The sequence below is a fragment of the Xiphophorus couchianus genome, chromosome 18, assembly GCF_001444195.1.
Source record: "Xiphophorus couchianus chromosome 18, X_couchianus-1.0, whole genome shotgun sequence".
Classification (NCBI taxonomy): Eukaryota; Metazoa; Chordata; class Actinopteri; order Cyprinodontiformes; family Poeciliidae; genus Xiphophorus; species Xiphophorus couchianus.
In genome coordinates this window covers 23,553,160-23,579,486 of record NC_040245.1, presented here as the reverse complement: position 1 = coordinate 23,579,486, position 26,327 = coordinate 23,553,160, and the positions used below count along the sequence as shown (strand labels likewise).

Here is a 26,327-nt window from a genome sequence, read left to right as displayed (position 1 = left end):
TGGAAAACCAATGCAAGTATTTTCATACAGATGATTATATGAAGTTATAGAAAGTTTCGCTAAAAATAATGACGATTGCCGAGAGAAATACATTAAACTGACCTCAATTTAATAACTAGTATGCTGTATTTATTATTAGTATTATTAAGTAATGGTAAAGGATTGAAAGTTGTACCTATAAGCTGACAATTTTTCAAAGAATTTGAATGATAAGCAAAAAAATATATATATTTTCACAGTTAGTGGTTGGGTGAATCCAACACTGTTTACTCTTTTTAAATCATGTCAGCAGAAATTTTAAGATAAACAGGAGCAATAATTTTACATTGATAAATGTTACATTTACTAACATTTACTAACGTTAGTAAACTCTTTCTTAACAAAAGAGAGTTTAAACTTTAATATTGAGTGTATTTTACTGAAATTTGCAGTGGAGGATACATTCATTGATACCTCTCTTGTTTTAACAGAAAACTGTCCCAAAATATCTGTTATGTGTTAGAGCTGTCACTCTTGGAAGAGATTTAACAGGCAAAAATAAAAAGGCCAAATCACACCTTCCAGATGAGCATCAACTAGAAACTGCGTGTCAACTAGAATCAACTTTTTTTTTTCCTTCCACACCACACCTTTCAGTGTAGCAATATTTCACTGATATTTGCAGTAGTTGCAGGATGCATCCATTAATAAATGGCTTAATACATAAAACTTCTTCAGTTTTAGCAGAAAACTGACCAAAAACATCTCTCTTATGTAGTAGCCAGAGCTGTCACTCTTTAAAAGATTTAACAGGAAAAGAACAAGTAAAAAGGTCAAATCACACCTTTCACATGAGAATCAACTACAAAACAAGAAAACTGTACCAAATGACAATTCATTTGGTACATTGTCCCAATTTTTAAATTTTTTTTTAGAAACGGGGTTATAATCACACAAAATGAATTAAAACATAACTCCATCTCAAGTTTTATTCACTTTAAGAGTCAACTTTTATTTTTATAAAATTGTTGGAGGGATTCAGACCTGACGAAAATAAGGACAAATAAAAACATCAGCTGTAACGTCTGTAAAGCTGCTTTTCTGAATGCTAATCAATATCTGGACGTCATAAGAAATGATTCAGTTGTAAAAAATATGGCTGCGTCAGTTACTCTGTAAAAGTGTTGACAAAACAATGTTTCAAGTAATTTAACTTAATATATCTCCCAGAGTTTGGTCCAGTCAAGTTTGTTTTACTGACCTTAGTGGTTCTAAATCTGTGCAACAAATTTCCAAAGCAGTTTCAGAAAAACATTTCCCAGATTTATACTCAAATCCAGCCTTAAATCAAGAACAACAAGTTTTTTTTTGTTTTTTTTTACAGTATCCATTTGAAATACACAAATTAATTTAAGCTTTACAAACAATATGCATTATTCTTGACTGAAGACAAAAGGAAATAACTCCTGAGCCACATTAAAACATGGCATTTTGGACATGTTGCATTTCTGTATAGTTTCTCACAAACATAGCAAATATAAAATAAGACACTAATAGACATACAGTCTAAACAGATGTAGAAAAATAAACCACAATTTGGAAAAAAAACATCTTGGCTTAAAAAAAATGGTATGATATGTACAGGACAGGAAGAAAATGAGTATAAAAGCTTCTAATACACAAATTCAGTCTGTAAATCTTTAACCAGAAGCACAGATCTGTTCTAATGCCTGGTTGTTTTCACTAAGTATTTCACAAGGTTTCACCTTAAACTGAAACATTATATGTTACAAAATAAACTGTTCATGATTTTTGCAGTTCCAGGACTGTAGCGCCTACGTTGTCGTTTGCTATGGGCAACATAAATAGCTACCAAACCTCTCAACGACCTCAGCGTCATTCATAAACATAGTTACTCAAAGACGTCATCATTAGTCTGTACTTTTCACAGAAAACAAAGGCGCACATCTGAATTTATTCACATGGAGATTTTAAAATGTTACTGGAAACAAAAAGGAAAAATTGCAAGTTTGGTCCACAGGTGGACGCTGCTTCATTGCACACCTGAGCTCCTCGTTGCGTTCATTTGATGAAGCAACAGATATTTCAGTTTTTGAACACATTTCTTCTTTACTTATCAGCTCGGTTGTCCATCATACCTAAAAATAGAAAAAAAAAACATATAAATTTGATTCAGTTCAGCCTTGAACAAGTATTCATTTTTTTCCATAAAGCAGTAAATGGAATGAGAGACACGGAAAACCAATAAGAAAACTGACTGAAAGTTCTGCTTGTGACAACTGCACCGCCCCACACAAACATTTCATTAATGTTTTTTTTTTCTATGCCTCATCTTCCATTAATACATGTTTGACTAATCTTGCGGGGTTTACCTGTTTTGTGCCACATGACGTGATGCTTCAGTTTCCTTGTCATTGATAGAAAGTACAACCTTCTTTCTCTTAATGTAAGTAGGTCGTAGTTTTATTAAAACACCCCAGAGCTTGGTAATCAAATATGGGCTTTTGGTCGCTAGCTCGTCGTTAGCTAGCACCTTTCAGCAGACAACATTGTGGCAGAGGAGCCTCTTCAGCTCCAAACCAAGAAAATCAAAACTTTAAATAATCATGTTCATACTTTGTTATTTAATTTTGCTTGAATCAGAGTCAGGTTTGTCGCTCAACCCAACTATAGCTACAAAAAAAAGAAGAAAAAAATATCTATCTGGCCTCTGGCACAGGCTTGGTGAAGTTGGCTAAAATGCAATAATGGTCAGGAAAGTTAGTAAAAAAAGCATTCAAATCGCAAAAACCTTAAGAAAGCTCAAGGAACTACTGATCAAGAACTATTTTAGCTGTGCACAAAAAAGACTTTATGTTAGGAAGGGGGAAAAAAGACAAGAATGTGTGTATTCTTTGGTCATACCTTTCAGTACCTTACGAACCTCGACCGACAAGGAGTCCAAATCATTCAAACTGTACAACAGGTGGCATGCTGTAGCTTTTCCTGATTGCCTTTTTTTCCACTCCAACAGCATTTTCAGCTTTTGCATGCTCACACAGTTTTCCGCAACCTGGAGGTCATCCACATATTTACTCTCTATGCCCAGAAAGATGGCCACCTCCTTCCACTCTTTTCCAAGTTGACGGGCGATCTTCAGGAGCTGCTTCTCTGACAAGTCCTGACCCTGAGTCTTCCCTGCTTTAACTCCATCTGAAAAAAAAAAAAAAACGCAATAAAAAAAAGCTATTTATTTTAACCTCAGATGTTTTGGATATGCTCGTTTTACACAATGTAATCCCATGTTTAGCAGGTTTTCAGGATTTTTTTTTCACCTTCACAAAATTACTAAAATGAAGAATATCTTATCCCCGACATTACCAGGTGGAACTGTTGTTCATTTTACCATAAAGAAACCTACAAGGTTTAGCTAAAAGCCTTCAGCTTATCCTGCAAGTTGCAGTGAGACTTCTGTTCATCTCCTAAACAAAGCAATTAAAGAAGCTATTGGAGCGACCAGCAATACCTACTCTGTTTTTCATCCCATGGATTTTACAATTATCTCACAGCTCATTATTTAGATGTGTTGTTCTTCTAGATGAAGCCACTAAAGGAGCTGCTATTGACTACTTACTTTTTCTTTTATGTAAAAAGTTTTCCTAAACCAGTGTCTCTATTCACTTCAGTTCTCTAAAGTCCCAGCATGTTCATTATAAGGGATCAAATCAAAATTAAAACTCTCAATGCAACCAACTCTCCACTGTTGTGGGACAGTAAGCTATGTTTCTTTAGAAATTTTAAATAGTCGGCCTGTCAACATTAATTTCTAGCACTGGAACATATGCAACTGATAACAATATTTCAATATGATTAGACTGAGCTGATCACATACTTCTGTATATAATCTGTTTTGAATCGGAGCCACATTAATTAAACTGAATTCAATGTAATCCAAATAAACGGATGATGATTCACCTGACTCGTCCTGCCACTTTGGTCTTTTACAGGCCGTTTCTTCTTCCGAGTGGCTGCTGCTTCCCTGTCTGCCAGCTGCAAGAAACAGATTGATTCGAGTCAAACTGCAGAGGCCAAAAGCACGAAGGAATATCTGTCTCCCACCGAAGACCGAATAAGGAGCGTACAGATTGTCCTTTTCCTTGGCTTTTTTTCTGAGTTGTCCACACAGTCGCCTGAAAGAAAAAAAAAAACGGACATCAATCACACGACACAGAATATAATCAAAGTAAAACATCCACTATAAATCTAAGCAGACGGCCGAAACCGGCTTTCAACAAAACGACACGAGGAGCTATCGGACTCCCATGTGATTAAATATTGACGAATACAATTAATTCCACCTAAATCCTAACGGATCGCTGTGATATGGTCAAAATGTGTTCATTATGCTCCACTCATAATCCATTCAGTTATACACTGAATGGAATAACCGAATTCTGATTTTAATAACTCTACTAAACATATCAATTTACATTGTTACACAGCCAATGTTATCAAAAATATCCTATAAATTGGGAAGCATTTCTATTATTAATTTTTTTTTTAAAAACATAGATATTAAATGTGATCCAGATTTTGAGGTACAATTTAACGCTACTATTTGAAATGGAAGAATAAAGATTTTTTTTTCAAGCCAGTGTAGCATCATAAGCATGTTAGCAGGAGAATAAACACGCTGGCACCTTCTCTGATGGTGGCAGACCAGACAGTCTCGTCCGTGTTAATCTCTATTAGAGACAGTTTGAAAGGAGGCCGCTCCTCAAAGAAAGCTTCAAAGTAGCCTTTCATCTTGGTCACAGCGAGCGTGAACTTCAGCTCCTTTAATGAGACACAAACATGGTTTAGTAGCTGTGAGACACAAAACCTAAAGGTTTTTGTAAGGTAATGTACGGTGGCCGACAGGTGCAAATGCGCAGCAAAAGAGAAAACATGCAAACAAACAAAAAACATGCGCACAAATTAAATGCAGCAAGCAAAAAGCGAATAAAATGCAGCAAACAAAAAGAGAGACGCAAACAAAAAAGAAGACACCCCCGAATGAAATGCAGCAAATAAAAAGAGAGACGCAAACAAAAAAGAAGACACCCCCGAATGAAATGCAGCAAACAAAAAGAGAGACGCAAACAAAAAAGAAGACACCCCCGAATGAAATGCAGCAAACAAAAAAGAAGACACCCCCGAATGAAATGCAGCAAACAAAAAAGAAGACACCCCCGAATGAAATGCTGCAAACAAAAAGAGAGACGCAAACAAAAAAGAATACACCCCCGAATGAAATGCAGCAAACAAAAAGAGAGACGCAAACAAAAAAGAATACACCCCCGAATGAAATGCAGCAAACAAAGTGTTGAAAACGGAAGTGCTCCAGACCACTAGGGGGAGTCAAAGAAAATAGTATTCATTTCTATGGGACCAGATGCAAGATTCAGAGAAAGAAATTTGAAAGAAAGTAAAGGTACGTATTACTATATTTCTTTTCAGATACGCCGTCTTTTATAATATTATAGAATAACAGAATAATTTATGGGTAGCGTGATAGACTTTGTGTCAGTCATACCGTTCTGGGCTCGGTCTCGACTCTTTGACTCCCCCTAGTGGTCTGGAGCACTTCCGTTTTCAACACTTTTTGTTTGCTGCATTTCATTCGGGGGTGTCTTCTTTTTTGTTTGCGTCTCTCTTTTTGTTTGCTGCATTTTATTCGCTTTTTGCTTGCCGCATTTAATTTGTGCGCGTGTTTTTTGTTTGTTTGCATGTTTTCTCTTTTGCTGCGCATTTGCACCTGTCGGCCACCGTAGTAATGACTATTTTCTCCACGTCAACCAAGAGGTGCAAGGCAGCCAACTGAAAGGCCTTCAGAAAGTCTGCGGAAATGTTGATCAAAACAAAATACCAAACATATGCAATTAAAAATGGAAAATGGAAATCTTTCGCAACACATCTGGACAAACATAAAACCAGCACAACTTGTATGTAGAGATAGTTTTAGGGTAAATGAAAGTATTACTTAAGCTGATTAAAATCTATTTTTATCCGAAGTTCTATCAAACGTCTCTCTTCGAAGTTTAAAGTGAAGGATTTTCCACAGAATTTGGACTCATTTCATTTGACTTAACTGTTTTTTGGAACCTTTCAAACAGAGAAAAGTATCCAAGTTTGGGATTCAGATGCTAAACCTTTGAATCCCAAAGATTTAACTTTGGTCCGCCAGCTTCCCATAAGCCCTACCTGGAAAACAAAATGGCGTACTTTGGCCTGGGTCTTTGGTCATCTCTCAATAAACTGAAAAGTGTGTCCTCTGGAGCTGCCATTCAGCCTGTGCGTACCGGCGAACTCCTGCATCTTCAGCAGCTGTCTACGCTTTGTGTCACTGAATCACCACTTCATCATGGCTCACAGTAGCTACAGGTTCATAACAACCTCCAGAAGTGGTAGTCACTCGTCACAGATCAATTTAAAAGCAGAGTAGGCTCATTCACATTAAAAATGGAACTATTAAAATGAACTGACAAACATCTAAAAAAAAATGTAATAATAAATACTGTATTAACATAATCTATAGAGTAAAACATTACGTTAATTTTGTCTACAGTCTTGATAAAATCTCTTATGCACCACATGAATCATTTTCAATAAACTTTTTTAGCAACCACAACAATCAGCGCCTTGTTCTACTCTTTGGTTCGCAGAGAGCTTATGAAATGTATTAAACATTCCTCTTTCTCCGACTTCAATCTCTCAGCATTTGGAAGCGTGGAAAACACGGACTGAAGGGCTTCGTTCACTTCCTCCACTGCTGTTGCTAAAACATCACAGAAAATAAACGGCAACCAGTCACAACTTCTCCTGCTGTTCACTGTTTGGCTCGATTGAAATTCTACCGGACAAATCGAGTTCAATGGCAGAAAGCCCAGATGGAGCACTGAAGAGATGAGAATTGAGCAGAATTGTATAGGAAGGCAATGGCCATTCTATATGTTTCTCAAATACTGCTAAAATGAGGCTGGGTAAAAACTGTTTATGTTTTTTAAAGAGGTACAAAATGATCCCACTGATTGGGAGAATCTTATAAAGACATAAATAAGTAAAATAAAAAAACAAAATCACAAGTGATCTGTTTTTAATTGTTTAAAATCCAACAGTTTTAACTAGAATGGCTGGAGTTAGGCCATTTGGACATATACCTATTCAGGCTAGAGATAGTCCAACTGGCCTGAGGATTTTATCTAGCAGGTGCTTTTGTTCAGTAAATATGGCCATTACCTAGGGCCATTACCTTATAAGTACCCTGTTAATGGCCTCAACGCATCTCACAGTTGCACAATTGTTCCTTAGACTTCGACTTCGACTGACTTTGTTGTCATTTTCAATGCACAGGGTGTATACAGAACGAAATTTCGTTGCATACGGCTCAGGATAATGTTTGAGGTTCCAATGTGAGTAAAATAAAATACAGTATAAAATATGAATATAAATCTAAATATAAAATATAAAGTGCAGGACTGACAGTAAAATAGAAGTTATTTAGCTCTGTACATGTGCAAGGTATAAAGTGGAGACCAGTTTTTGAGTGCAGTCCAGTTAAGAGTTCAGCAGTCTGATGGCAAGTAGGAAAAAGCTGTTTCGGAACCAGGCGGGCCTGCACCGGATGCTGCAGAACCTCTTTTCCAGAGGGCAGCAGGGAGAACAGTCCATGGTGGGGGTGTGAGGGGTCACTGATGATGTTTCGGCCTCAGGACACGCATCCTGCATCGATGGTTGACCTGACACTTCGCCCTTTTGCCTGAGCTGGGTGTGGAAGGTTGTTGCCGAAGCAGTTTCTCCTTGTGTGCCTTCTTCTCACTCACATGAGAGTTACCGAACTCTTTTGCAAGCTCAACCAGGAAGTCCACCCGTCTCTCCTGCACCCCAATGCATGCCTGATAAAGCACATGTGCATTCAGTGCTGCCATGTCAATCATGTTTGCCAGGTTTGCTGACCAGCTGTCACATAGTGATGGAACCTTGGTCACCCCCCGCAAGATAATGACTGAAATAAATGCCATTAGTTCTTGTGAACTAAATAGGTGAAGCAGTCACCTATTTATCCTCCACAGCACAAAAGGCTGCATGCAAATTTGCATGTGCAAAGTCTCCCAGATTTCTTTTGCTTACACTTTTTGCATGATTTTTTTGAGGTGGATCAACACAATTAATACCCTCTTAGCTTTATTTCAAAGAAAAACATTACTAATTTCTTTTAGAAAAACCTTTGCATATTTTTTGAAACAGATTGTATGTTTTGCAAACTCTATGTACATTTGGCAAAATGACCTGGATAATGCAGCACAACATCATGGATCAGCTGCAAAAGGTAACATCTCTCCAAAAACACTTCATGTATGCTTCAAAACTAAACTGAAGAGCATTACCTACAGGAGATCTGATCTCCTGCAGGTATCATAGATACCCACCCCCAACATGGACTATTCACATTCCTACATTCTGGCCTGACGGTCAACGGCCACATTTACAATTGAAGAAGAATGCTAATTTGAGCCATCAGAGTCGTCAGGGTGGACTCAGGGCCTTTTGGCCCTGTTCAGCCATTCTGGGGAGAAATCGAAAACCCAGCCATTCTAGTGTTAAACAATTTTCAATGTTTCAGGCTTGAGAATGCTCAAAGAGTTTCCCCAAGATGTTTGACATAATTTTTACTGCATAGACCATGACCCAGTCTAAATTATGCTTTATGAACATGACTTATCCACATGCAAAGAGACACACCTCAGGTTTGATCTCCCCCTCCGGCTCGCTCACGAGGCGATACGTCCCCTCGTCCAATTTACACGTGGGAGGCTTATCGATCTTCATGTATCGATTCTTGTAGCCCCGGACTTGTTTGCCTATATCCTGAAATGGCAGCAGCACAGAGAGAAAACAAGATGAAGAAGAGGCTTGGTTTCTCAGCAACAACAACAGGTGGGATAAAAATAACCCCGACGACGGTGTCTTGCAGGAAGAGGTCACTCCAAGTTCAGCCTGGTGAACAAAAGAATCACGAAAGCTGAGAAACCGCAGGGAAAAACTGACTGCAAACATATTTAAAGAACTGGCATCTCTCATCTGGTTTTATTATTCATCAGCTGGATCCTCCCAGGCCCACAAGTTCATGTTCATGCAGCCACATTCACACTTCCCGAATGACATCACAGCTGCTCTGCTTCCCGTAATGCAGCCGTCCAAAGGCGTGTGTGTGGCGCTCTCTGGCTTTTTTAAAAATGTATTCTGACTTTTTACCTCCTCGCAAAAAAAGCTCAACATTACCATCAGGCAGGGAGTAATGCTAGTGACCACTGTGTTACGCAAGTTTGGAAATGTGAAGCATGATGAAATCAAAGCAATCACGGCCGCAAACAGGAACAGAAGTGAAAGTCACCTCTAGCGCTACGCCTGTTCTTAGGGTTTCCACACGTGGTTTCAAAGGTGAGGCATTTTGCTGGAGTTTTAGCCTCGGACAGTTGAGCTGATCAAAAGTCTGAGATGAGTTGAATATTTCTCCCTGTAGAGACGGTATTTTTTTTTTTTTTTCTGTTTTGTTTTCGCTGTTTTTCCCTCTCCTGTTTTGGTTGTGCTTGCACACAAAAGGGGGGGAAAAATCCTGAATCTAAACACCATTTAGTCACTCAGGAATATTTTTAAAAAGTTGTAAATTAATAGAAATCACTGGACACAGGAACTGTGTAAACCTGCCTTCACGCCCCTCAAGACTTTAACACATTTTGTCCAATTACAACCACAAACCTCAATGCTAATTGTACCAACATCTGTCAAACAAGGTGATGCACAACTATTAAGTTGAAGGGAAATATATTAAGTTAAGTAAAAGTCTAGAAAAATACAGAGAAATGTATATAATTTGTCAGAGATTTTTTACTAAACTTAAATAACACACAGGTAGACTCATTTACTAATTGGGTGACTTTTAAATGGAATAAGTAGCAGAATTAGGGGCATCAAAGTAAAAGGGGTTGCATAAAAAGTCATGGCACACCTTTTAGATTTTTATTTGTGGAAGATGTTGGAAACCCATGTGTCAATTTTATGACAAAACTGCCCCCAAAATACCGTAATTATTTCACATTTTCCATTCACAAGTGCTTTTCAAGGCACTTTACGTAATTAAGTTTAAACAGTAATTGCACATGTACAGTATCTAATTATGTAACGGAAACATTTTCTTAGCATCACCACTGAAATTTTGTGGATAGTTGTTAGATAAGCCAGGTTTTTTTTTTTCTAAAAAAGGCTTTTAAGCAGGCAGTTTGGTGACAGTCAGGTACTGAAATCACGAATAAAACAGGATCCTGAAACTACAGAATGTTTTTTTTAAAATCTGAGCTAATTTTCAAACTACTTTTGTTTCACAGCTACAAGATGCTGCCAATAACAGCACAGCTACAATTTCTGTGCATATTCCCATTACGTGTATGAATTTCATTCATCGTCTTACCAGTAATCCTTTACTTGGACTGGGATTTTCCTAAGGCGAAATTTACATACAAATAGCAACAGGTGTGAGTTTTTCATCAAATGAAAAAGCCACCTAAAATCTCCCAATTATTTCATGGAGAACACTTGTACTGTCTCAACGATTACGCTATTTAGTCACAATGATAAACAGCAGACTTGAAGGAGGTAATTTTCAAATAAATTATTAAAAGAGATGTGCGATTTGGCAAAAAAAAATTCATATCACTATATATATTCTGATGGGTGGATATGACGACATATATCACAATGTGGTTTGTATAAAACTTACAATAGAAACAAAAATAAAATTACATTAATTAAATGGAAGGTATCCATTTGTATGTGTTTAAACTCATTTAACACATTTAACCTTTTGTGCATACTGCCGTTGTACTGGTGCATAGCACAATAACAAACAAGAAAAAAAAAACTACCTGCTCCATTTTTATCTTCACCTGAAATTAACAGATAGTTGAATTTGGACTCAATTATGTGTTTAACAAGAGAATAATCCTAAACTTGTATCAAAGCTGGTTTTAGGACATGGTGTTAGAGCCGCGGCTACAGTCATCGATGCAGCTGTTCCTGGTCTGAAACCCAGGCCGCTTGGCAATCTGCTGCAAACTTTTAGAAAAAGAGAGATTTTAAAACAGAGGGAAAAGAGGCTGAAATTAAGACTCCTGACCTCAACATTTCTGAATATTTGTGGACTTAAGATTTATTACCGGGAACGCTTTAGAAAACCTGATATGAAAATTCATTAAAAGTGTTTATTGTACCACCATCTCACTGTGGTGAAGGAATAACTTAAATTTATCATTAAAATGCCAGAAATGAGCCATTCATTCTTATCAGTCACAATAAATTGTCCCAGTAATTATTGCGATAAGCAATAATATCGTCATTTTGAAGTACCGGTAATATATTGAAAATGTCATCATGATGCAAATTCACTCTCTCAAAAACCAATGAACATTAATTTTGTAACGAAGGTATTTTAAACATCCGAAATAAAACACAGCCAAAAACAATAAATAAAACGGAAGTAGAAACCATGTGCAACATGGAAGCTATAAATAAAATGGATGATGACGTCTGGAGCAAAATTGCAATTGCAAAATTGCCTTTCAAATAATATTAGTCATTAGATAATTAATCATTAATTATCAAACTCATTTTGATTTATCATGTGATTAAATGCTTACTGATAAGGAGTGGCTATAAACTCCTCTCTGGAACAGCAGAGCTGCTGTCAGCCAAAACTCCCCCAGAATGCCTCTGGTTCCTCACTAGAGACGACTGACTGACATTAAGTTGCGCGGTGCTTACTTTAATGTCGGAGGAGCTGTTTGTCGCTAGGTAGACGTGGAAGCTGTAGTTGTTGGCGTCGCTGCCGAGCTGCTTGTAGACCAGAACCACCCCGTGGTGCTCCACGGACCCTGACTTCTGAATGATGGGACCGACCGGCGAGAGGGACGTCACGTTCCACTTCACGTGGCTTCCTGAGTGGTCTGCGGTCGGCTCAATGAGGGGACGGTTGTCTTTAACGTGCAGGACGCTGAAGGTCAGGTCCTCCTCTGGATCTTTGGGAACACACCAGTTTCATTTCAGCTCTTTTAAACCGTGCGCCTTGTTAAAAAGACGTTACAAGAAGGCGCCGATGTTCTTACTGGCTAAGCAGATGGAGTGGGGGAACTGGATAGAGGTGAGGACGGACGCGTCCTTGTTGACGGTGTCAACGTTGAAGATCGGTCCAGCGAACTTCCAGGAGTTCGGCAGGAAGGAGCCAAACTTGGACCAAGATAGGATAGAATACCGCACCAGAACCGGCTCGCTTGCTTGGAAGACCAGACCGGTGACCGAACACTCGTACGTTCCTTCTCCTTCCAGCGCCAACCTACAAACATTCACAGAATGAGTGGCGGCGCGTTTTACTGCGTCGAAATCTGCTGCAGAGACGCTGCGTCTCACTCACTGGAAACGTCCCTTAGACCTCCTCTGAGGAGTAACAAGCTCCGTGCCGTGAGTCTGTCAGAAACACACACAACTCATCATCATAACAGTACAACAGCAATACAAATAAGATGAATAAAATAGGAAATTAGGCTTATAAAAAAGTCATCTGCAAAATACAGATTGCTGATTAGATGTATTTTCAGATTTCTTCTCAATTAGCTTTTTTCGTCACAGCTAAATGTTTCAGACCGTAATAAATTTATTTAAAAAATGTAACCAGAGAAAATACAAAAATAGTGTTATTTTTAAGGGGGAAAAAAGTGGTGCAGAGCCACCCAGCCCTGTGAGGAAAAGTAAATTTCCTCTTGTTAAATTATGAATTAACTGTTTTAACCACATTGAAGCCGAGGCTTGACCCGTGGAATCAGGAAATCACTTAATCCAGCATTTGAGGAAAAGAAATTTAAAATATCATACGGTGACAGTCAGATGTAATGACAATGTTTCTGGGGTCGTTCTGCTTCTTCAAGACGACACAGGACGACTTAATTTATGGACCGTAAATTTTCTCTACCACAAAACCTGTCCTGCCATCAGGCAATGGGTCTCAGTTAAATGACACTATGCTGCAGACCAGGTTAATTTAGATAGCTTTTGTTCCCCTTAATACATAAAATTTGGAAACTATATTTTATATGACTTTGGCAAAAATGCTGAAACTGAAGAAACCTCTAACCTGGTGCAGTGTCACAGCACGGCACCAGCAAAACAAAACAATATATATAAAACACATCTGGTTTCTGAGCTCACCTGATGGACGGATTTGCATTTTTCACAGCATAACTTAAGTCGTTCATCTGTCAGGAGGATAGATAAACAAAAGCATTGAAACAAAGTCGGTGGCGCAACATCGACGCTACATCATCATACGATTCGCTCACCTCTCCCATTTACAGCAGCAGCGTGAGGCTCAGCTCCTGCTCCTTCAGACCCAGAATTCCCTGTTTTCCATAGGATACATGTCACTTTATAGCAGCTGTAAAAGGCCGAGATTAAAATCTACGTCCCCCAGGATCAATGTATGTTCCTTTACAAACATTTACAACCAAGCTGGTTCATTTTTGAACTCGATCAAAGAATCTGCGAGTAAAAACCTGCTGCAACATCTAGTCTGTGCTGTTTGCCAATTCATCAATACAGCGTCTTTCCTCTTTCTCTACAGCAAAGCTCAAGTAAAGAACTGTCTACACAATGTAATTAGTGCTCATTCGAGAAACACAGCCACTTTTGACGGGTGATAAAACATAAAATCTGGTTGGTCTAAAATCAAAGATCAATCAGAGTTACATAAAGGCCAAATGGCACCATTCCCTCCCAGTGGAGGCACAAGCCTTCAAAAAAGAAAGAATATTTATCTCAGTTGTGCACTGAAATAAATAAGGCACCGTAAGAAAAATTGCTGCCGCTTTTTGATGAACATTTTGCATCTGGTTTGCAGTTTCTGTTTCAGTGCTACGCTAAAGGGCTAATTTATATATTTATTTAAGAAATATTTAATGCATTTAATCATCGGCACTTCTATAGTCTAAAAACACTAAAACGGATCAAAGCGGAGCTGGGTAATCCTGCAGCATGGGATACTTTAAAGCAATGTTTAAGATTTATTAAACCTTTATTTTACCAGAAAAAATACAACAAGTATATCTTTATTTATGTCTGCATGAATGACCTTAGGCATGTCTCCAGCTTACGTTAAAGACAAAGTGATATTAAACTCATCTTATAGTAGTATTCAAGACATTTTCCCACTTCTCCATTATATATATAAAGAAATAAGTCTACTCATTCCATTTAGTTATTTCAACAAGTATTATTATAAAGTGACACCGCTGAGCGCTAAATGAAACTCATCTAGCAACTTGTGGAAAACTGAAAATGTAAAACTGCCTGTAAAGTAGCAACAGGTCAGACAGTTTGGCCATTAGCGTCTAAACAACCGAGGAGCAGCTTGAGCAAACGATCAGGTTTATTACATATCTTACCGTTTTTATGTCCCTCTTTGGTGACCTCTTTGTCGTCTGCAGAGAAAATGTACGAAAAACGCAGATAAATGCAAAATTGTTCACAATAATTCCAGGCACAACATAAATCTTGTATTGTTTACATTGTCTTACCTTCTCCCTTTTCATCGTCTTCAGCGCCCCCTTCTGATGAAAGTTGGAATGCAATAAAAAAAAAGGTCACACAGGATGAAAAAGATACTAAGAAATGCAATTCTAGTTTATATGATTATTTTAAAAATATAGCAGTTTAATTCATGAACCAGATCAAATCAGAGTTTTTAGTAAAGATGTAATTTCTACATAGAAAATAATTTACTAGTTGGGGTAGTAAAGTAATAGAAAACCACCAGATCTGATGATGATTCTGTGCATGATTAATTCAAATATTAGTGCGGGGCTCAATCAGTAACAGGTGGCTCTTATCTATGCAAAAGATGAGCAAAATGTTTCGTTGCAGACATTTTTCAGAAGACTGGATCAGAAAAGTGGATCAGATAAACCTTAAAGTAGCACAGGAAAAAAAACTGTATATTCAAATGATCCCAAAAGCTTTAAGAAAGAAACCAAAACCAGAAAGATTAGGAACAAGGTTAACGTTACGGAGTGGTCGGCCCAGTCCACCCTTAATCTAATAAAATATGTTTTGCATTATGAAACAGGCTACATTACAGTTCAAACCGTAGGAAGTTACTGGAAAGATTTAGTCAAAAGAGACTGAATTTACAAGTAAAGTAGTTATCCAATTTGTTATAGTTGGTCTCAAAGTCCTCTTCATCAAAGCTCCACAATCATCATCATCAGGATTATTACTGTCCCTTTAAGAAGTTGTACGCGTTTCCAAAATGCCAGTTCTGCAGACATAAGAGCGAAGGTCTTCGCAAGCCCTTAAATAAGGAGGCATCGTACATTCAATGGCCACTCAAAAGGGTCAAAGGTTATATAGACAGTTTCTATGTAAAAAAAGATGTAAGAAATATTTGATTTGTATTTTTAAATGCTTCAAAGCAACACGTCGTCTTGTGGTTTCCAGTTCAATTTTCACACAATTGTTCATCTTCAGAGTAGCCGTCTGTGTTCTCCTTTCATTTGGGTTTTGAGGTCAGTGTGAGAAGTTCATGGATTGTTTTTAAAAAACCAAAAAGCAGTCGAGGGGAGAGTCTGTCTAGCTTTCTAAAAGGTCAAAAAAAACAAAAACAACTCAGCTTCTCAGCATCTCTGAAATATAGATTTGGAGTTTTTTTGCATTTGTTCCTGGAAGGATGACTAATTTGGAGGAAGTTAAAACTCGTTGGTTTCAGGGCTGTTATTTTAGTTTTACCACTTTTTATTTATTTTTTTTTTTAAACTAACAACGTACAACGCCTTGACACTTACTGACACTCTTGCATCATGCATTTGTCTATTTTCTTATGCCTAACGAAGCACGTGTCTTTTCCTACCATTTCTTCTCAAACTTTGTATTATCATTGTGCCTCCTAATTTGACAGAGTATTACTTTAGAGACAGACGATCTAAGTGAACGATGAAAAGCGTCTCACCAGAAGTTTCCTGCTCGTCATCATTTTCTTCATCTTCCTCATCTGAGCTCTCCTCAGTGGACGCCCCTGAAGCCTCTGTTACGGACAGGTCAAACAAAAGACAAAAAAAAGGTTTACCACAGTCAAAGGTTTAAAACTTCAAACTAAAAGCCGACTGCTCACCTGAACTGCTGCTGTCGCCCTCTGACAGGTTATCTGCAAACAACAAATCGGCTAAAACTGCTTTATCCTTATTTAACTAGTGCCAAACCTTTATATTTTAATAAAATATTAATGTTGAGCGATCATGACATGTCTATAACCTTGCAATTACATTCAACTTGGAAAGAAAAGCAACATTTTAAAAAGGTTTGATTGTTTTCTTTTTACATTCACACTTTTTGTGTTATAACCTACGGGGCTCTCTAGGTATTATGGGGGAATTTATTTCCTTTTTTTCTTTTGAATTCCCTCGCAAAAACATTTGCATCATCTCGCAAAAATGTACTCGGCTGCTCATTTTCTGAAAGTCTTTCCGCTACAATGTAAGGTTTCTGTCAGGGTTTTACATATATGTTGATATCTTGTTTGTGATATATTTGACGTTTAAAATCTTTTTCTTTGGGATAAAAATGCACCGCAAACTTGTGTGCAAAATAAGTTTCAAAAACGGGTCAAAAGTGGGCTTTCCTTCCCTACTCTGAAACGGAAACAGAAACTATTTGTGAGAAGGAATTAAATAAAGAAAAGAAAAATTCTAACTATTTGGACTGTTTCTGAGTTACATGCACAGGGTAATAAAGTCATCTGACAGATTTGGTTGTGTCTTTTTCATGACCAACATAGACAACCATCCATAGACTACAATAACAGATCAATTTTCAACCAGTTTCTACACAGAAGAGTTTAAAATGTATAAACACGTTTTCACTGAGGCCTTTTACAGTTGTACATACGTATACAATTTTAAATTGGCGTTTGTACTAAACGGAGCAGGATGTGTGAATTAATCCCTCTTCTACTTTCTCACAAACCGAAGTCTGTTCAAAGCTGCAAACACCTCAGCCGCTCAAATGTTTCAGGACCCTTGTTGCTGCGAAACAGTTTTCTGACAAAACTACACTAAGAAGAAATTTTTCTAAAAAAAAAAAAAGCCGCAACAGGTGCAGCCCCAGAGAGACTTCGTCAAAAAGCCTTCGTAAGAGTTTTATTTTCGCCCTCTTCAAAAAAAAACCCTATGCATGGCTAAATGACATCATCACCTCTTATATATGCAGCGTTAACCACAAATGAACTGTGTGGAGAGGCATGTCAAAGTGCCGAGAATTAACATGCTGGCACATATTTATTGATGGGTCCGGAGGAGTCTCTGCTCCAGCAGTTAGTGCCATCTGGATGAGTGCCTCGCTGTCTAACGGATGGAGCACCATCCTCTTCTTCAGCCCATAGAGTTTTATCTTTGAATTCACAAGCAGATGCTGCCATCAGTGCACCACCTTCATCAATCTCCCTCCCTCACTTTGCTCAACCTCCCTGCTTCACCTCTCCCACACCCTCTTTCCTTCCTCCCGTCCTCGTACGCCTCGTAGGTCCCGGATTCCGCATGAAACCATCCCTCTTTGTAACCCAACCGTCTCTTTCTTCTCCATTAAAACAAACAAGCCGAGTGGTTGCCGTACGTGCACTTAAGAATGCATGCTTGCATGTACAACTGTGCAGTTTGACAAAGCTGCAAATGTGTGGACGTGGCCTGCCATCTGCTGGTCAAAGCATCATAGTACACATCACAAAGAAGAAATTCATCTGTGTGACTGCAGTGCCCCTTGAACCTTTTCAAAACTACAAATTTCACTGTGTTTTATTTGTATTTTGTCTAATAGAACAGAAATGAGTACATAACTGTGAAGTTGGAGGGGAATTACGATGACTGAAAAACGCATCACGGTATAGATGTTTTATATCATTTGATTTTGACAATCATTTAGTTGTTTGCTTCAAATATTGTCAAACTGGTGACGTAACATTTCCTCTTCCATCTACAGTTTCTACTTATTTTCTTCTTCCACTCCATGGTGCGTTTTATTTTCAAGCAGTTATGAGGCACAACGGCAGAACATGAAACTGCTGCTGCCCAAGTCATTCAACAGGTTGTTGCTAGGTAACCAAAGAGTGAGTTAGTTGATGCTACCAGCTTTGCTTAGCTCGCCATGAAAGGATGAGCAACTGAAGCCATTCCTCTGCCTACATCCCCCAGAATGCTGTGCGTTTCCGAATCGGAGCGACATTGACATTGATCATGCGTCTGTCATAAAATATATTGTTATTGATTTATTGCCCAACCTAAAATAATCCTGATAAGTGCGGTTGTGCACTTGTAGACTGAAATGTCGGGTGATTTTAAATTGCTCCAGATCAGTCAGACGGCTTAAAAATGTATTCAAACATTCATTCGCAGGTGTTGAGACGGAGTCCAAATTGGATTTGACAGAGTCGGTGAGATAGGATTATGCTTTGATATGAAATTCATTCATTGTCATCCTGCTGGGAAAAGAACCTCCACTCCAGTTTCAAGACTTTGCAGCCTATAATTAACTTTCTTCCTGTAGCTCCATCCATCGTCCCATCATCTCATATTATACGTTCAGCTCTTTTGTTGCAAAAAAAAAAAGAAACAAAAATAAAAAAGTCAAATAAAAAATTAAACATTTCCCTTTTACCCACAGATTTTGTGTTAGAGGGACAAAATGTTAAGAATCAATGATTCAAGTCATTTTGTTCTCTCATATGAACTTTGTCTTGCGTTGAATAAAAACTGAAAAAGAATGTAATGATAATATGAAAATCCTCATCAGTCAACGTGCTATTTTACACTTTAACAACACAAAATTGCAAAGTTGTGCTGTACTTTTATTATATGTTGAAATTGCTAAGCCTTTGTCCATGTTGACAAAGATGACAGAGTCTGGAAGTTCAGTGATGAGAACAACCAGGTTGCCTGTAAACCTGCGAGGCGGGATTTGGAGAGGCCACACAGTCGGTAAACAACTTTCTAGAGCTGGGTGCTGATATGAATAATCAGATATGAAAGGCCTTTGTCATAAACCGCCAAGACAATGGTCAGACTTATTTCAGAGAGATAGGGAAGCACAATTAACAGAAAGAAAACTAATGGTTTATCAAGTTTTATAGTCAGATCATTGATCAGAAGTTGTAAAGCTAAAGGACAGAGATACAAAAACACAAACGCAGTGTAGAGCGGAAAGTCTTTCTCAGAGCGACCATGATCTCAGGCAGAGAAGGAGACTTACATTTAAAAACCAAACGTTAACAAAGATGTTTGCTGTAGGGAAGATAGTTTATCTCCCAGCTGCAGATGCATAAAGAATTTGCATGAACGCAGGCGTTTGTATAGATGAACCTGCATGCAAACTGGTTACAGTACTGGAAGAATGTGTAGATTTTTTTTGACTTCTTGAGAAAGATGCTGATATTGATGTGAAAATTTAAAAAGGTAGACTTTAAAAAATAAAAATAAAAAACATTTGAAGCTAAACGTGACCACCAGTTGGTATTTGGTGCCTGATGTGTTACAGGTTTGTTATTCTGCAACCTCAGATGAGGATCAAGTCAAGTTCCAGCAGTGAAAAGTGTGCCATTTGTTCATGGAAACATAGAAGCATACAAATGTGCCATGTTTCCATGAACAGAGATCTGAGGGATGATTAATAATCTAACGGCTTTAAACTTTCTCCACAACTTCATCCCTGGCCTGTATGCTGGGTTCCTGGTTCCTTATGATGGTGGGGTTTTTTCACCAAAGTTATCTAACAAACTTCTAAGGTTTTTATTTATAGGAATTATAAGAAAATTAAACTACACAAAGGTGTTTTACGAGCTAAAATGTTCAGGGGTGTAAACGAGAATCTTTTAAAAGATGGCTTCCATTTCTGAAATATAACTGGACTAACAAATATGTAACAATTTATTGGTTAATGATTCAATCACGATCATTTGAAGTAATTTTCTTCTTGGTTTAGTTTGTGCTAGCATACGTGACACCACTGAAAACAAACGTGTTGACATGGCTTTGCAAACATACTGCGGCCCTTTCAGGCAAATGATATGAAAAGCACCGAGAAGAGAGACCGCATAAAAGATGTAGCGTCGCATGAGCCTCCCGGCAAAGTGAAAGTAAACAGAGAAGCTCACAGCAATAAAATAAAGAGACCGAAAGTGAGTACCTTTGTTCACCAGGGCAGGGACCTCCCCGTCTCTGTAGGACAGAAAAGATAAACGCAAAATTATTTCAAACAGATCAAACTGACAAACATTATGACGATGCTGGACTTAGTTTATCTTAGTCTCAAATTCTGACAATGAACATTAGTCAGAATTGTGAGACGTGTAAGAAAAACAGGACTCTAGTAATCACGCTGTGGAAAGCGTTAAATAAAATCCTTTGGAAACCTTAGAAATGTCATGTCCTTAATTTTCCCAGCAAGCTTCAAGACTAACATCAGTGGATGAAAATTTAAACTTTTATCAAAAGCAATACCAAGAAAGAGTTCAGATAAGAAAACAAAATATCATCTTGTGTGTGAATGAAACCATCACATTTTTTTAATGAGCAAATTATTCTGCTTATTAAAGCATAACTGGGGTAAATAATCATTTTTGCCGAGTGTTTAATTGCCCACATTGACTTAATTTAAGGGCTGAGGTCAATTTTTATGGATTGTAAATGGAGCAAAATCTGCTGTAGTAGTGAACGCCTGGGCTAACCATTTTCAACAACGCCATGTTTAATAAACATGGCGGGTCTAATGGACTTTGAGTTAGAGGGTTTATGACGACTTAGAGAGACTTAGTGATAGATTAATATTGGATATTAAATGCCTTCACAGTTTTGTACCTGTCCGGTTTTGGTCATTTCTTACTTGACTTTTTCTAGGTTTGAAAACCTAGAAAAAGGGACGGATCTGTCTGAGATCCATCCCTTCCTAAGGTGCAACAATTCCTACCTGTGGGAGAGATGGTTTGTACCTGCTTTCACCACCTCTGGTTTAGGATAATCTACTCATAAACTACTCGTAACTGAGGAAATGTGACTATTTAACAAAATCTAATAGCAGGCAGTTACTCCAGATTTTTTCAATCTGTCATATTTCATAAGTATAAACATGGATCACAACCAAAATAAATAGAAATTGGTTTGATTATAAAGGTTTTACAAAACAATATACTGCGAAAATAAGCTTTTTGTAAGATTTGAGCTTTTTCTTTTATCTCCGCGATTGTTCAAAACGCAAAAATAAATGGCTTTGTAATGCTTCAAGTAGACACAAAACAAATGAAATAGAAGTAAAAAGGGAACAAATGGAAATGCATTGGTAAGAAATCGGGGTACAACTTGACCGTGGGCCATTGAAGACAACAGAACCACATCGTCTGCATAAAATGGAGAAAATAGAAAAGAAAAGAATGAATCTCTGGGCAGCACAGCGCCGTTACAATGACACTTTGCTTTTATGTCGCGCCTCCAGGGAACAGCAGTGCTACTAAAACACAAAACCTCCAGGCCCTGAAGGAACAAAGGCCACATTTTTATGCTACACGACTTGGAGGACAAAATAGAACGACTCACAGACAGTCACTGTAATTTTCCCCTCTATATCTATCAGATTGTAATGTGTATGAGGCCTAAACTTGTGGAACAAAGTCAAAACAAATAAGTATTCTTACATGATTTTGTTAGATTGGTATTATATTGGTCACGTTTTAAACAAGAGTAAAAAGAGTATGCTCTCTGCTCCTGATAGCTCATCTAAACATAAAGTGTCTGATTTATTTAATGGTTCAAACAGGTTTTATTTTTTTATTATTATTATTTTTAAGAAGAGCAGCTCGACCGCCTGCTGATACAATGCGAGCTTCAACAAGAGGCAACATGTCTGATTTCTATTAGGAGGACGAGGCAGAGTGCAAAATACCCACAGGGAGGCGTGGTGAAACACTTCATCTGTCTTGTTTCCTGTTTCTCTCCGTCGGCCGTAAAAACGTTAAAACTCCCCCAAACACGAGCCAAATGGTGAATTAGGAAATAGGAATATGTCATCTGGCAGCTGTTTATCCTGATAAAGAGCGGCGGCTTCCTTTTTCTTTACAACAAACGTCCAGGAAAAACTGTGTTTTCATTCCCTCTTTTTTTCTTTCTCTCAAGGTCGTTTCCCAAATAGAAACACCACAACTGCTGCACGGAGCTCATTAGCTGGTTGCCGTGGTAATGATCGCTTCCTCTGACATGTGGGTTTTGGGGTTGTTTAAATGTTTTCAGACAATCAAACACCCTGTGTGCGTTTTTAGATTGCTCTGCTTTAATTCCTTTCAGAAACTCGCCCCACAGTATTCCACAGCGAACCCGACCCAGATTAATTTCAGGTTGGCTTTGTTTGGGTTGTTGTTGTCGCTTGACGTCCTGGGTCAACGTCTAAGATAAGATATGATAAACTGCGAGGATGCCGTATTCGATTACAAACCAGCTGCCACTGGACCGTGGTGTCTTACTGACAACTCTTGAACTTTTCCACATTTTTTTTTAATCATGCTACAGCCACGATCTATAATGCATTTAATTGGAATTTCGTGTCATGGCGCGACACAAAGTATTATGTGAAAGAAGAAGAAACAGATAGAGGGACGGGCAATAAACAATAACAATATGTATCACAATAGAATATTGATCATTTCGCTGAAGTCTGGTCCAGTATTCTGGGGGATGTAGGCAGAGGAAAGGCTTTAGCCGCTCAACCTCTCTAGGCCAGACAAACAAGGTTAGTGGCACCAACTCATTCTCTCATTGGTTACCTAGCAACAACCTGTTGAGTAACATGCGCAGCAGCAGTTTCATGAGAAAATTGAGTAAATTGTGAGGAAAAGTTCATGCCCCCACTTTGGCAGTATTTTAAAAATTCAAAACAAAAAACTAATCAATAATTATCAATATACACTGATATGAAATACTCTTGTGATACTTTGTCAGTCATTTCGCCAACCCCTACATAGATATTTTAAATGTATTTTACAAATAAAATCAGAAATACATGGCGCGCATTTGTTTTCAGTCCCTATATCAATAAATTACTATCCTTACAAACTTAAAGTTCTTTCAAAAATGACTCAGATTCAGCCTGATTGGATGGAGAACTCTATAAACCAATTACCAAAACCTGCCACAAACAACACATTAATACTATTTGAGCTAAACCAGCGTTTCTCAATTCCGGTCCTCAGGCCCCCCCTGCCCTGCATGTTTTAGGTGTTTCCCTTCTGCTACACACCTTGATTGAATATGTGGGTGATTAACAGGCTTCTGCAGCACTTGATGGTCATGCAGTCATTTGAATCAGCTGCTCTGGAATAGAGGCACATCTAAAACATGCAGAGCAGGGGGGTCTGAGGACTGGAATCGAGAAGCACCGAGCCAAACCATTCGATTGTAGCTCAAGCTGCAAGTCTGCTTTTTGTTGCCTTCAACATGTTTTCTGCCAGAATTATGCAGTATTCAATTTTATCCAACTTCAACCAGCTTCCCTGTTCGTGTTTTATCCCTATAGCGTGCCACCACAATGCTAACCATTTGTGATGGTATCAGTTCTTGATATATGCCTTTTTTTTTTACTTCTCGTCATTCTCATCTGTGCTTACTCCACTATGTGACCTTCACTACACTATGCGAGCAACGTCATTTGTGTCAGGTGTGAATATCTGCTAACCAAGAAAATGTGTCCAACTGGCTGATTTTAGCATGTAAAATGTACATTCAAACACTTGGAATACATTTCACAACAATTACTGCACTGAAAATGTCCTTTATAATATAAAAATTGCACGCACTGAAAATTATATGACAATACATTTGTCATATCATGTGCTGGTTTACCTCTAGAGTTGCAATAGACAACAAGGCGGTGCCTTCTGTGATTGATAATAATAAACATCCACCAATATTTTCCCAACAAACGTTGGGTTAGTGTTTATACTAAGCTTAAATCTGTGCTTCTAATTAATCATCAGCGTTAAACTGAAAATGTGTTGTTGTTGCTGCTGTTTATAGGTCTGTGAAGTTTTTTTGTTTCTTTTAATAACATTTCTCAAGAATCCCAGACGGTTTCAGAGCAAGACAAAAAAAAAAAAAATGCAAAATGCAAAACATAGAAATGGATAAAACCAACATGTCAGATTAGACTAAATCCTGATGATTTGCAGGAAACGTTAAAGAAACATGTGAATTTGTAAAGCAACATTCACTGAGCTCATTTATTAAGCCAATGTTCAAAGTTTGGGTGGGGAAAAAACATTGCATCCAACCTTTAATTAAAATAGATCATTTATGTGGTGGGAATTTTTATTACCAGGCTAATGTCTTTTCCCTTTATCAATCTGATGTCTTTATTTTTTAATGCTTATGAACTTGTGTGAATCGTCACACAATATTTTCCCAGAGATCCGCAATGGAGCGCCTTTTTTTTTTTTTTGCTTTAATTTTCTGTCCTCGGATATAAACCTCATCTGTTCACTTCAACCTGTACAGCCGTGTCTGATTTTGTGAGCTCTCAAATCATAATATTAATAAACCTTAAGTGACTGTCAATCTGATATTTATTTCCATAGCAGCTATGAATCTCAGCTGCCTAAGAAAGCAGCACAGACGGAAAAAGAACATGGCCTTGAGCAGGGGTGGGCAACTCCAGGCCTCGAGGGCCGGTCTCCTGCAAATTTTAGATGTGTCTCTACTTCAACACACCTGAGTCAAATAATGAGGTCATTAGCAGGACTCTGGAGAACCTGACTGTTCTTAGGAGGTGATTCAGCTGTTGGATTCAAGTGTGTTGGATCAGGGAGACATCTAAGAGTTGCAGGACACCGGCCCTCGAGGACCAGGATTGCCCACCCCTGGCCTTGAGGAACCCCAAAAGAAAGGGCTGCAGTTTGATGCATCCATCTTCCCATCTGATCCGGGAAAACATTTTTTTAAAAACTCAACAACACCTTTAGCCTATTGATTCACATACTGTGATCAGCAGTGTTAAAAGTAGAGGAGCGGGTCAACAAAACCCACAGCTGCTTCTACTGTAGATGAATCACATTTAGAAAAGTTGGACCAAAACCTTTTCATTGTTTTAAAATTTCTCCAGAAAATATATACATGCTGTTCAGTTCAAACTGGCAGCTACTTGCTTTTAATATTACACCGCAGTGTTGAGCCGGTGTGATGCTCAGGGCTCATATGGGGACTTTTCCATGCAGTTGATGGTGCAAACAGAACCTGCGCAGTGTTGTATGTCACTGAGCAGAATGAGTCATCAGTATCAGCTCACCTGCTGGTACAACAATAACATAAAGTGGGTAACAATGATAGAGGAAGTGACTGATGACTTTTTTGTTGTTGTTTGTTTGTTTTTTTTTTTTACTATAACCAACTAATACCAAACTGTAAATATGAAGCTGGCGTGTTTTCCGGTGTTATTAAAGAGTCGCGAACTATGCTGATCATTTAACTTTCTTTTTGGCACAACGTGAATGACACGGTTTTGTCGGTGACTCATCCAACTAGTGTAACAACACAACAGCGTGCTCCGCAGAGACGCCAACAAACGGACAGAACTTCCTTCCCCTTTATGTCTGAAACTACTTTCAGTTTTACATGTTTTTTATTATTATTATTATTATTTACAACAAGGAAGCGCAGCTTGCGTTTTCTGCTTGCTGGTCTGCTTTACACAAACTGATGAGCCGCGGCTCGACAACAAAACAAAAGATCCCCACTTCCTGTGCGCAAAGCGACAAAAGACCTCCTCGTTTATCTGTTTTGCTTTGGTAATCGATGGCGGGGAGAAACTCACCCGTCTTCCAGGTAGCACGCCGCTCCACAGCTCGCCATCTCCGCAACCATCCCCTCCGCTGTAATGTAACCTCGATCAAGCTGCTGCGCCTAACGTGTGAGGACCAAAAAAAAAACAAAAAAAAAAAAAGCACCTGAGGGAAGGCAACGTTATCACCTCATCTACATTAAAGGGGCTTAAACTGACCGTGCCTTAAAACATAACAGCAGTTAATCCAAACCTGCACATGCGTTTCAGGGGCAGGCGATTTTCGATTTGCAGCGAAACACATCGGGGCATTGTCTCTTTTCACGCAAACAGCGCCCCGCGCTTCCAGCGGATAAAACCTAGATCATTTCTGCATGCGAATAGCGCCACTGCGTAAGTCTCGCCACAGCACTTTG

The 26,327-nt window shown here is 38.4% G+C and overlaps 1 protein-coding gene across 6 annotated transcripts; it reads right to left on the bottom strand.

The window, feature by feature from the left end:
* Nucleotides 1–956: 956 nt before the first annotated feature.
* LOC114133582 (uncharacterized) lies at nucleotides 957–26,327 on the bottom strand. 6 transcript variants are annotated; one of them, XM_027999606.1, is made up of 18 exons: nucleotides 26,165–26,326; nucleotides 25,945–26,033; nucleotides 20,284–20,315; nucleotides 16,226–16,258; nucleotides 16,064–16,138; nucleotides 14,637–14,669; nucleotides 14,505–14,540; nucleotides 13,404–13,463; nucleotides 13,273–13,319; nucleotides 12,482–12,534; nucleotides 12,177–12,403; nucleotides 11,836–12,089; nucleotides 8,761–8,886; nucleotides 4,680–4,815; nucleotides 4,122–4,169; nucleotides 3,955–4,029; nucleotides 2,905–3,192; nucleotides 957–2,138 (listed from the first exon to the last, which is right to left on the bottom strand). In XM_027999606.1, the coding sequence occupies exons 1-18, from the start codon at nucleotides 26,213–26,215 to the stop codon at nucleotides 2,110–2,112; spliced, it is 1,692 nt and encodes a 563-aa protein (XP_027855407.1). In that variant the 5' UTR covers nucleotides 26,216–26,326; the 3' UTR covers nucleotides 957–2,109. The 6 variants fall into 6 exon arrangements, with proteins under 6 accessions (XP_027855407.1, XP_027855406.1, XP_027855410.1 ...); XM_027999605.1 differs by lacking the exon at nucleotides 957–2,138 and having other exon boundaries at nucleotides 2,199–3,192; nucleotides 26,165–26,327; XM_027999609.1 differs by lacking the exon at nucleotides 957–2,138 and having other exon boundaries at nucleotides 2,199–3,192; nucleotides 25,945–26,038; nucleotides 26,131–26,292.